Source organism: Eptatretus burgeri, chromosome 2 (assembly GCF_056783735.1).
Source record: "Eptatretus burgeri isolate ZD-2024b chromosome 2, Ebu_testis_v1, whole genome shotgun sequence".
Taxonomy (NCBI): Eukaryota; Metazoa; Chordata; class Myxini; order Myxiniformes; family Myxinidae; genus Eptatretus; species Eptatretus burgeri.
Window position 1 is genome coordinate 150876143 of NC_140962.1, and position 13121 is coordinate 150889263.

Below are 13121 nucleotides of genomic sequence, written 5' to 3' on the forward strand. Positions count from 1 at the left end.
AAATGAGTGCCAGCATGCTGGTATACTGGGTCGGAGTGGTCTACTGTGTCAGCATGCTGTTATACTGTCAGAGATGTCGAACTGTCGACCCGTCCAGGATTGTGCCCAACAGCCAAGGAGACTGCTTAAGCAGCACCAACGCTTTGTACAGAGTATGGTCCCAATCTCCCTCCTCTCCTGTAAAAGGAGACATGGAGCCAGTTGGGATGACATATTGGATACAAAGCCATTTGGGGAGATGTAAAGCCAGTTGGATGCCTGGTGTTGGCTTAGTGGTTAAGGTGGCTGGCTTGAGACCTAAGGGTCCTGAGTGTGAGCCCCTGTCGTCCGTTAAATTAACACCAGGTGGAGTTGACTCAGTCTGTCATCCTTCCGACGTCGGCGAGATGAGTACTAGCATACTGGGGTAATAACCATTCGGGGTAACTTGCGTCGGAGTGGTGACCCATCCAGGGCTGCATTCCTTGCCAATCAAACTGCCTCAGCAGTCATTTGTGTCTTTACGGTGCAAAAGGAATTGTATTATATCATTATTAAATCCGATTGAAATGTGGAGTGGATACAAAGGCAGGTTGGACAATTAGGGAGATGTCAAGCTGGTTGGGATGATCGAGGAGACACAAAGCCATTTGGGACATTTGGGACACTGGGAGGTGTGGGTTGTGGAGCCACTTGGGACATAGATCCGGTTGGGGGTGTTTGCGTGGATACAGAGCCAGTTGGGACATTTTGGGAGATGTAGAGTCAGTTGTGATGTATAGAGGAGATGTCGAGCTGGTTGGGATGACAGAGGGGATGCAGAACCATTTCGGACATTTGAGGAGATGTTGCGCCTTTTGGGACGTTCATAGTGGATACAGAGCTGGTTGAGATATTTGGAGTGATGTCGAGTCAGTCGGGATGACCGAGTTGACATTAAGGTGGTGGGAACATTTGAGAGCAATGACATCTGGACAGGACGATAGAGGTTAGATCGAGTCAGTATGGACATTAGAGATGACATAGAGCCATTCAGGATGATATAGGGGGACATCGAGCTGCTTGGCACATCACAGAGGATGTAGAGATAATTAGGACTATTAAGAGGATGTCGAACTACTGAGCAATAGAAGGGACCTATGACCATTTGGGACAGCAGAAAAGACGCAGGGATGGTAATGACAACAGAGGGGATGTAGAATCCATCTGGATACAGAACTGTTTAACCTCAGCCATTAGCCAAGATACCTGTGCACTGATTTTTCATTGCAAGTTAATTGCCAAAGACTTGTCACAGTTCGGCAAGTTGAACTCAAAAAGTTTGTGAAGCAATTGCTTTTCAGTAGATGGAAAACTCCCTCTTGAATTTTAATTGTCTGTTTGTGTGGATTCGTTCTGCCTCTCAACAAACTATTATTTCCACACCTGATTTGTAACCATAATGAGATGTTGTTTACTCGCACACTGCAGATTTACAGTGGGTAATGTTGCAGTTATGTTTTCCCTTTTTACAGCAGAGTTCAAGCGTCTTCGCCGAACTTTGAATTAAACATCAAACTTTTTTCCCCTTCCAAAGCAGAGAAGACTTTTTTTGTGATTAAAACGCCATTCCCCCTACTTATGACCTCTTACGCCCCATTCCGAACAGATCGAGTGCCATATCGGTGGTGAAGATCCTCCGTGTATTGAGGGTACTCCGGCCTCTGAGGGCTATCAACAGGGCTAAGGGTCTCAAGGTAGGAGTTTGGTGGGTTTACACTCGTACAGGCTGGTGTGGGTTGTGTTTTGCAAACACTGTGATGATTTCACTTCCCAATTATGCAAACTCCATATTGTTTGGGGCATGTGGTGCACACTTGACATATTGAGCTGCTTTGTGCAATTTGCTTCAGCATGATTGTTTTGACTGCAGTATAAATGATCAGGATATGTTTTTTGTAAATATTGTGAACCCTGGCCTCGTTTAAACTGCCGTTGTGTACTGTGGATAGGTTAATACTATTATTGTGCACTGCGGCCTAGTTTAACACTGCCATCGTGTGCAGTGGATAGGTTAATACTATTATTGTGCACTGTGGCCTAGTTTAACAGTGCAATTGTGTACTGTGGATAGGTTAATACTATTATTGTGCAGTGTGGCCTAGTTTAACAGTGCAATTCTGTACTGTGGATAGGTTAATACTATTATATTGCACTGTGGCCTAGTTTAACAATGCCATCGTGAACTGTGGAGAGGTTAATACTAACATTGTGCGCTGTGGCCTAGTTTAACACTCCAATTGTGTACTGTGGATAGGTTAATACTATTATTGTGCGCTGTGGCCGAGTTTAACACTGCCATCGTGTACTGTGGATAGGTTAAAACTATTATTGTGCACTGTGGCCTAGTTTAACACTGCAATTGTGTACTGTGGATAGGTTAATACTATTATTGTGCACTGTGGCCTAGTTTAACACTGCCATTGTGTACTGTGGATAGGTTAATACTATTATTGTGCACTGTGGCCGAGTTTAACACTGCCATCGTGTACTGTGGATAGGTTAAAACTATTATTGTGCACTGTGGCCTAGTTTAACACTGCAATTGTGTACTGTGGATAGGTTAATACTATTATTGTGCACTGTGGCCTAGTTTAACACTGCCATTGTGTACTGTGGATAGGTTAATACTATTATTGTGCACTGTGGCCGAGTTTAACACTGCCATCGTGTACTGTGGAGAGGTTAATACTATTATTGTGCACTGTGGCCGAGTTTAACACTGCAATTGTGTACTGTGGAGAGGTTAATACTATTATTTTGCACTGTGGCCAAGTTTAACACTGCCATCGTGCACTGTGGATAGGTTAATACGATTATTGTGCACTATGGCCTAGTTTAACACTGCAATTGTGTACTGTGGATAGGTTAATACTATTATTGTGCACTGCGGCCTAGTTTAACACTGCCATCGTGTACTGTGGATAGGTTAATACTATTATTGTTAACCATGGCCTACTTTAACACTGCATCCTGCATTGTGGCCAAGCTTATTACGATTATTGTGCACTGCGGCCAAGTATAAACTGCCATCGTGTACTGTGGATAGGTTACTACTATTATTGTGCACTGCGGCCGAGTTTAAACTACCATCGTGGAACTGTGAATTGGTCAATACTATTATTGTGCACTGTGGCCTAGTTTAGCACTGCCATCGTGTATTGTGGATAGGTTAATACTCTTATTTTGCACTCTGGCCTAGTTTAAACTACCATCGTGTACTGTGGAAAGGTTAATACTATTATTGTGCACTGCAGCCAAGTTTAACACTGCCATCGTGCACTGTGGATAGGTTAATGCTATTAATGTGCACTGTGGCCTAGTTTTATGCTGCCATTGTGTATTGTGGATAGGGTAATACTTTTATTGTGCACTGTGGCTTAGTTTAACACTGCCATCGTGTACTGTCGAAAGGTTAATACTATTATTGTGCACTGTGGCCGAGTTTAACACTGCCATCGTGTACTGTCGAAAGGTTAATACTCTTATTTTGCACTATGGCCTAGTTTAAACTACCATCGTGTACTGTGGAGAGGTTAATCCTATTATTGTGCACCGTGGCCAAGTTTAACGCTGCCGTTGTATACTGTGGATAGGTTAATACTATTATTGTGCACTGTGGCCTCGTTTAACCCTGCCGTTGTGTCCTGTGGATAGGTTAATACTATTATTGTGCACTGTGGCCTAGTTGAACACTGCAATTTCCGGTTACTTCGGCATGGATTCGGGATCAGCGATCAAATAATGTAAATCACGTTTAAAATTTTTTTTTTGATGATGCGGGAGATATCTTTATTAAAATCAGTGGAGGAAATATACACCATGTCTGATATTTGGGTCTTTCATGTCTCTGACGATGCCTTTATCTCCCGGAACGCATCATTCCCCATGACAAAAACCGGAAGCAAAAAAAACCCGGAAGCAAAAGGGTCATAGCCGACGACACTGATTCCAAATTGCCAGGGTATTGTGTTGTTGTTGTTGTTGTTGTTGTTGTTGTTGTTTCCTATTCTCTCATGTGCACGCATTGAGTATGAAGCTCACTACGTTCGCTATTATTGTGCACTGTGGCCTAGTTTAAACTACCATCGTGTACTGTGGAAAGGTTAATGCTATTATTGTGCACTGTGGCTGAGTTTAACGCTGCCATTGTGTACTGTGGATAGGTTAATACTATTATTGTGCACTGTGGCCTAGTTTAACAGTGCAATTGTGTACTGTGGATAGGTTAATACTATTATTGTGCAGTGTGGCCTAGTTTAACAGTGCAATTCTGTACTGTGGATAGGTTAATACTATTATATTGCACTGTGGCCTAGTTTAACAATGCCATCGTGAACTGTGGAGAGGTTAATACTAACATTGTGCGCTGTGGCCTAGTTTAACACTCCAATTGTGTACTGTGGATAGGTTAATACTATTATTGTGCGCTGTGGTCGAGTTTAACACTGCCATCGTGTACTGTGGATAGGTTAAAACTATTATTGTGCACTGTGGCCTAGTTTAACACTGCAATTGTGTACTGTGGATAGGTTAATACTATTATTGTGCACTGTGGCCTAGTTTAACACTGCCATTGTGTACTGTGGATAGGTTAATACTATTATTGTGCACTGTGGCCTAGTTTAACACTGCCATCGTGTACTGTGGATAGGTTAAAACTATTATTGTGCACTGTGGCCTAGTTTAACACTGCAATTGTGTACTGTGGATAGGTTAATACTATTATTGTGCACTGTGGCCTAGTTTAACACTGCCATTGTGTACTGTGGATAGGTTAATACTATTATTGTGCACTGTGGCCGAGTTTAACACTGCCATCGTGTACTGTGGAGAGGTTAATACTATTATTGTGCACTGTGGCCGAGTTTAACACTGCAATTGTGTACTGTGGAGAGGTTAATACTATTATTTTGCACTGTGGCCAAGTTTAACACTGCCATCGTGCACTGTGGATAGGTTAATACGATTATTGTGCACTATGGCCTAGTTTAACACTGCAATTGTGTACTGTGGATAGGTTAATACTATTATTGTGCACTGCGGCCTAGTTTAACACTGCCATCGTGTACTGTGGATAGGTTAATACTATTATTGTTAACCATGGCCTACTTTAACACTGCATCCTGCATTGTGGCCAAGCTTATTACGATTATTGTGCACTGCGGCCAAGTATAAACTGCCATCGTGTACTGTGGATAGGTTACTACTATTATTGTGCACTGCGGCCGAGTTTAAACTACCATCGTGAACTGTGAATTGGTCAATACTATTATTGTGCACTGTGGCCTAGTTTAGCACTGCCATCGTGTATTGTGGATAGGTTAATACTCTTATTTTGCACTCTGGCCTAGTTTAAACTACCATCGTGTACTGTGGAAAGGTTAATACTATTATTGTGCACTGCAGCCAAGTTTAACACTGCCATCGTGCACTGTGGATAGGTTAATGCTATTAATGTGCACTGTGGCCTAGTTTTATGCTGCCATTGTGTATTGTGGATAGGGTAATACTTTTATTGTGCACTGTGGCTTAGTTTAACACTGCCATCGTGTACTGTCGAAAGGTTAATACTATTATTGTGCACTGTGGCCGAGTTTAACACTGCCATCGTGTACTGTCGAAAGGTTAATACTCTTATTTTGCACTATGGCCTAGTTTAAACTACCATCGTGTACTGTGGAGAGGTTAATCCTATTATTGTGCACCGTGGCCAAGTTTAACGCTGCCGTTGTATACTGTGGATAGGTTAATACTATTATTGTGCACTGTGGCCTCGTTTAACCCTGCCATTGTGTCCTGTGGATAGGTTAATACTATTATTGTGCACTGTGGCCTAGTTGAACACTGCAATTTCCGGTTACTTCGGCATGGATTCGGGATCAGCGATCAAATAATGTAAATCACGTTTAAAAAATTTTTTTTGATGATGCGGGAGATATCTTTATTAAAATCAGTGGAGGAAATATACACCATGTCTGATATTTGGGTCTTTCATGTCTCTGACGATGCCTTTATCTCCCGGAACGCATCATTCCCCATGACAAAAACCGGAAGCAAAAAAAACCCGGAAGCAAAAGGGTCATAGCCGACGACACTGATTCCAAATTGCCAGGGTATTGTGTTGTTGTTGTTGTTGTTGTTGTTGTTGTTGTTGTTGTTTCCTATTCTCTCATGTGCACGCATTGAGTATGAAGCTCACTACGTTCGCTATTATTGTGCACTGTGGCCTAGTTTAAACTACCATCGTGTACTGTGGAAAGGTTAATGCTATTATTGTGCACTGTGGCTGAGTTTAACGCTGCCATTGTGTACTGTGGATAGGTTAATACTATTATTGTGCACTGTGGCCTAGTTTAACGCTGCAATTGTGTATTTTGGATAGGTTAATGCTATTATTGTGCACTGTGGCCTAGTTTAACGCTGCCATTGTGTATTTTGGATAGGTTAATACTATTATTGTGCACTGTGGCCTAGTTAAAACGACCATCGTGTGCTGTGGAAAGGTTAATACTATTATTGTGCAATGCGGCCTAGTTGAACACTGCCATCGTGTACTGTGGATAGGTTAATACTATTATTGTGCACGGTGGCCCAGTTTAACACTGCCATTGTGTACTGTGGAAAGGTTAATTCTGTTATTGTGCACTGTGGCCAAGTTTAACACTGCCATCTTGTACTGTAGATAGGTTATTACTATTGTTGTGCACTGCGGCCTAGTTTATACGACCATCTCGTACTGCGGATAGGTTAATACTATTATTGTGCACTGTGGCCAAGTTTAACACTGTCATCATGTGCTGTGGAAAGGTTAATACTATTATTTTGCACTGTGGCCTAGTTTAACACTGCCATCGTGTACTGTGGATAGGTTAATACTATTATTTTGCACTGTGGCCTAGTTTATCCCTGTCCTCGTGTAATGTGGATAGGTTATGAATATTATTGTGCACTGCGGCCTCGTTTAAACTACCATTGTGTACTGTGGAAAGGTTAATACTATTATTGTGCACTGCGGCCTAGTTTAACACTGCCATCGTGAACTGTGGAAAGGTTAATCGTGTTATTGTGCACTGTGGCCTAGTTTAACACTGCCATCGTGTACTGTAGAAAGGTTAATACTGTTATTGTGCACTGTGGCCAAGTTAAACACTGCAATTGTGTACTGTGGAGATGTTAATACTATTATTGTGCACCGTGGCCTCGTTTAACACTGCCGTTATGCACTGTGGATAGGTTAATACTGTTATTGTGCACTGTGGCCTAGTTTAACACTGTAATTTCCGGTTACTTCGGCATGGATTCGGGATCAGCGATCAAATAATGCAAATCAGGATTAAAAAATATTTTTTGATGATGCGGGAGATATCTTTGTTAATATCAGTGGAGGAAATATACACCATGTCTGATATTTGGGTCTTTCAGGTCTCTGATGATGCCTTTATCTCCCGGGACGCATCATTCCCATGACAAAAACCGGAAGCAAAAGGGTCATAGCCAACGACACGGATTCCAAATTGCCAGGTTATTGTGTTGTTGTTGTTTCCTATTCTCTCATGTGCACGCATTGAGTATGAAGCTCACGACGTTCGCTATTATTGTGCACTGCGGCCTCGTTTAAACTACCATCGTGTACTCTGGAAAGGTTAATGCTATTATTGTGCACTGTGGCTGAGTTTAACGCTGCCATTGTGTACTGTTGATCGGTTTATACTGTTATTGTGCACTGTGGCCTTGTTTAAACTACCATCGTGTACTGTGGAAAGGTTAATACTAATATGGAATAGGTAAAGCCGAGAAGCGAACGTAGAGTTCTTCTTGCATTCGATGCTGCAATTTCCGGTTACTTCGGCCTGGATTCGGGATCAGCGAACAAATAATGTAAATCACGGTTAAAAATTATTATTTGATGATGCGGGAGATATCTTTATTAAAATCAGTGGAGGAAATATACACCATGTCTGATATTTGGCTCTTTCATGTCTCTGACGATGCCTTTATCTCCCGGGACGCATCATTCCCCATGACAAAAACCGGAAGCAAAAAAAAAAAAAAAACCCGGAAGCAAAAGGGTCATAGACGACGACATGGATTCCAAATTGCCAGGGTATTGTGTTGTTGTTGTTGTTTCCTATTCTCTCATGTGCACGCGTTGAGTTTGAAGCTCACTAGGTTCGCTATTATTGTGCAATGTGGCCGAGTTTAACACTGCCGTTGTGTACTGTGGATAGGTTAATACTATTATTGTTAACCATGGCCTACTTTAACACTGCATCCTGCATTGTGGCCAAGGTTATTACTATTATTGCGCAATGCCACCTCGTTTAACACTGCCATTGTGTTTTTTGGATAGGTTAATGCTATTATTGTGCACTGTGGCCTAGTTCAACACTGCCATCGTGTACTGTGGAAAGGTTAATACTATTATTGTGCACTGTGGCCTAGTTTAACGCTGCCATTGTGTACTGTGGATAGGTTAATACTATTATTGTGCACTGTGGCCTAGTTTAAACTTCCATCGTGTACTGTGGAAAGGTTAATACTATTATTTTGCACTGTGGCCTAGTTTAACACTGCCATCGTGTACTTCGAAAGGTTAATACTATTATTGTGCACTGTGGCAGAGTTTAACACTGCCATCGTGTACTGTCGAAAGGTTAATACTCTTATTTTGCACTATGGCCTAGTTTAAACTACCATCGTGTACTGTGGAGAGGTTAATCCTATTATTGTGCACCGTGGCCAAGTTTAACGCTGCCGTTGTGTACTGTGGATAGGTTAATACTATTATTGTGCACTGTGGCCTCGTTTAACCCTGCCGTTGTGTCCTGTGGATAGGTTAATACTCTTATTGTGCACTGTGGCCTAGTTGAACACTGCAATTTCCTGTTACTTCGGCATGGATTCGGGATCAGCGATCAAATAATGTAAATCACGTTTAAAAAAAAATTTTTGATGATGCGGGAGATATCTTTATTAAAATCAGTGGAGGAAATATACACCATGTCTGATATTTGGGTCTTTCATGTCTCTGACGATGCCTTTATCTCCCGGAACGCATCATTCCCCATGACAAAAACCGGAAGCAAAAAAAACCCGGAAGCAAAAGGGTCATAGCCGACGACACGGATTCCAAATTGCCAGGGTATTGTGTTGTTGTTGTTGTTGTTGTTGTTGTTGTTTCCTATTCTCTCATGTGCACGCGTTGAGTATGAAGCTCACTACGTTCGCTATTATTGTGCACTGTGGCCTAGTTAAAACGACCATCGTGTGCTGTGGAAAGGTTAATACTATTATTGTGCAATGCGGCCTAGTTGAACACTGCCATCGTGTACTGTGGATAGGTTAATACTATTATTGTGCACGGTGGCCCAGTTTAACACTGCCATTGTGTACTGTGTAAAGGTTAATTCTGTTATTGTGCACTGTGGCCAAGTTTAACACTGCCATCTTGTACTGTAGATAGGTTATTACTATTGTTGTGCACTGCGGCCTAGTTTATACTACCATCTCGTTCTGCGGATAGGTTAATACTATTATTGTGCACTGTGGCCAAGTTTAACACTGTCATTGTGTGCTGTGGAAAGGTTAATACTATTATTTTGCACTGTGGCCTAGTTTAACACTACCATCGTGTACTGTGGATAGGTTAATACTATTATTTTGCACTGTGGCCTCGTTTATCCCTGTCCTCGTGTAATGTGGATAGCTTATGACTATTATTGTGCACTGCGGCCTCGTTTAAACTACCATTGTGTACTGTGGAAAGGTTAATACTATTATTGTGCACTGCGGCCTAGTTTAACACTGCCATCGTGAACTGTGGAAAGGTTAATAGTGTTATTGTGCACTGTGGCCTAGTTTAACACTGCCATCGTGTACTGTAGAAAGGTTAATACTATTATTGTGCACTGTGGCCAAGTTTAACACTGCAATTGTGTACTGTGGAGATGTTAATACTATTATTCTGCACCGTGGCCTCGTTTAACACTGCCGTTGTGCACTGTGGATAGGTTAATACTGTTATTGTGCACTGTGGCCTCGTTTAACACTGCAATTTGCGGTTACTTCGGCATGGATTCGGGATCAGCGATCAAATAATGCAAATCAGGATTAAAAAATATTTTTTGATGATGCGGGAGATATCTTTGTTAATATCAGTGGAGGAAATATACACCATGTCTGATATTTGGGTCTTTCAGGTCTCTGACGATGCCTTTATCTCCCGGGACGCCTCATTCCCATGACAAAAACCGGAAGCAAAAAAAAAACCCAGAAGCAAAAGGGTCATAGCCAATGACACGGATTCCAAATTGCCAGGTTATTGTGTTGTTGTTGTTTCCTATTCTCTCATGTGCACGCATTGAGTATTAAGCTCACGGCGTTCGCTATTATTGTGCACTGTGGCCTCGTTTAACACTGCAATTTTCGGTTACTTCGGCATGGCTTCGGGATCAGCGATCAAATAATGCAAATCAGGATTAAAAAATATTTTTTGATGATGCGGGAGATATCTTTGTTAATATCAGTGGAGGAAATATACACCATGTCTGACATTTGGGTCTTTCAGGTCTCTGACGATGCCTTTATCTCCCGGGACGCATCATTCCCATGACAAAAACCGGAAGCAAAAAAAAAACCCAGAAGCAAAAGGGTCATAGCCAACGACACGGATTCCAAATTGCAGGTTATTGTGTTGTTGTTGTTTCCTATTCTCTCATGTGCACGCATTGAGTATTAAGCTCACGGCGTTCGCTATTATTGTGCACTGCGGCCTCGTTTAAACTACCATCGTGTACTGTGGAAAGGTTAATACTATTATTGTGCACTGTGGCTGAGTTTAACGCTGCCATCGTGTACTGTTGATTGGTTTATACTATTATTGTGCACTGTGGCCTAGTTTAACACTGCCATCGTGTACTGTGGAAAGGTTAATACTATTATTGTGAACCATGGCCTACTTGAACACTGCATCCTGCATTGTGGCCAAGTTTATGACTATTATTGTGCACTGTGGCCTAGTTTAAACTGCTGTTGTGTACTGTGGATAGTTTAATACTATTATTGTGCACTGTGGCCTAGTTTAATACTGCCATCGTGCATTTTAATGCTTGGCGTGGCAGGCTTCCAATCCCACCGTCCGGTGTTCAAATCCTGCTTGGACGTTGAATTAATACCAGGTGAGTTTGACAGCCCGTCATCCTTCTGATATCGGCAGAATGAATGCCACCTTGCTGGGATGATTGAGCCATTTGAGTATCCTGCATTGAGTGTTGACCTGTCCTGGATTGTTGTGCCCAATAGCCCAGGAGACTGCTTCGGCAGCACCAACAACTCTCTTCAGAGTATGGTCCCAACGGATGGAATGGATGGATCATGCGTTGTGGCCCAGTTTAAACTGCCATTGTGTACTGTGTATAGCTTCATACTATTATTGTGCACTGCAGCCTCGTTTAAACTGCCATCATGTACTGTGGATAGGTTAATACTATGTATGTGAACCATAGCCTACTTTAACACTGCATCCTGCATTGGGGCAAAGGTTATTACTCTTATTGTGCACTGTGGCCGATTTACTGCGGTCATGAATTGTGGCCTAGTCTAAACTGCCATTGTGCAATGTGGCCTTGGTTAATACTCTTATTTTGCACTGTGGCTGAATTTAACACTGCCAACATGCATTGTGGCCTAGTTTAAACTGCTATTGTGCACTACGGCCGAAGTTAATACTATTATTGGGCACTGTGGCCTACGTTAAACTGCCATTGTGTACTGTTGTTAGGTTAATACTATTATTGGGCACTGTGGCCTAGTTTCACACTGCCATCATGCACTGTGGTCTAGTTTAAACTGCCATTGTGTCATGACGATGGACAGATTGGATTCACATTGCCAGACCAACTGGCAGATTTATTAGCGCATGAGCACAACATATACACGCCAGGTGAATCCACCCCCTTTCATTATGAAGAGGAATAGACTGAAAATAGCCAGAGCAGGCTTATGCTCCCTGCAAATAGCAAAAAGAAATGCTAAAACTGCAGGGATTTTTTTTCTGTGCTATTCTGGGTCCATTTGAGAGTTGCCTTATTACACTCCTGACTCAGCTAACGAATACTCAAACGCCATGCCATATGACTTTGATATAACATAGTCCTTCAGCCTTTGGGGCAAAGCCCTTGCACGCTGTGATCTGTGGTTTGGAGGTTGAGGAGATGGAGAGTTCTCAGCACTTGAAAGTAGAGTTGGTGCCCATGTCCATAGTTCTATGAGCTTCCTTTGGATGAATGCGCATTCAATTCTCCAATGCATGGAAGTGAGGGAATGGTCACTGGTTCAGAGGGAGATGTCCACAGGTGTCACCTGTTGTGGTGGTAGGATCTACCATTGGCAGAGGTCACTAGATACGACCTTAGTGTAGAAAGTTTGCTCGATATGACTGCAGGTACCCAGGCCTCTCTGGTCTACACATGTGCAGCATCGCCCTTGGAGATCCATGAGAGGTTTCACTCCTCTATCATATAATTTGGTGTGCAACTTCTGACGGTCCTGGAGCTGCTGACTAATGTCTGACATGACACCTGGCCAGAGACTTTTACTGTACACAGGTAACTTATCCCTTAGCCTCCTGTTCATCAAGAGTTCATCAAGAGTTCATCAAGAGCTCTTCAAAAAGATCACAGAGTTGATCGTCTTGACCGGCTTCTCCATGTAATCAAATATTCTGTGAGGACATATCCACACCCCTTTTTCTCCAGAGTCAAATTTCACCTTAATCCAATGGCCATTGATGTCGATGTTTGCAAATTAAGAGACGTCCGGCTCCATGATCTGCATGCCTCCTACCAACAGCGTAGACACACCACTAATGTTCAAGAGATGGCAGCATTGTCGATACTGTGCTCATCACCAATGCATGAAAACACGCTTGGATTGTCGGCAGATCTCTGCACAATGGTTCTGCTTATTACAGTTCCTGCAGCTTTTCCCAAAGGCAGGACATTGGTGAGGTTGATGAATACGCCTGCAGATAGTCGACTTGAGACTGTGGCATCCTTGGCAGGAATCCAGTCAATTTCTTGGAAGAGCTTTGTGGAAGCAGC

General features: G+C 42.5%; 1 protein-coding gene across 4 annotated transcripts in view; it reads left to right on the plus strand.

The window, feature by feature from the left end:
- The window catches only part of LOC147033546 (voltage-dependent L-type calcium channel subunit alpha-1S-like), a 224001-nt gene that overhangs the window by 66441 nt on the left and 144439 nt on the right, over nucleotides 1–13121 (plus strand). For all 4 annotated transcript variants that reach the window (XM_085854944.1, XM_085854955.1, XM_085854926.1 and 1 more), the window contains exon 21: nucleotides 1628–1715. In XM_085854944.1, coding sequence (XP_085711070.1) covers nucleotides 1628–1715 — 88 coding nt within the window. The remainder of the gene's footprint in view (nucleotides 1–1627; nucleotides 1716–13121) is intronic.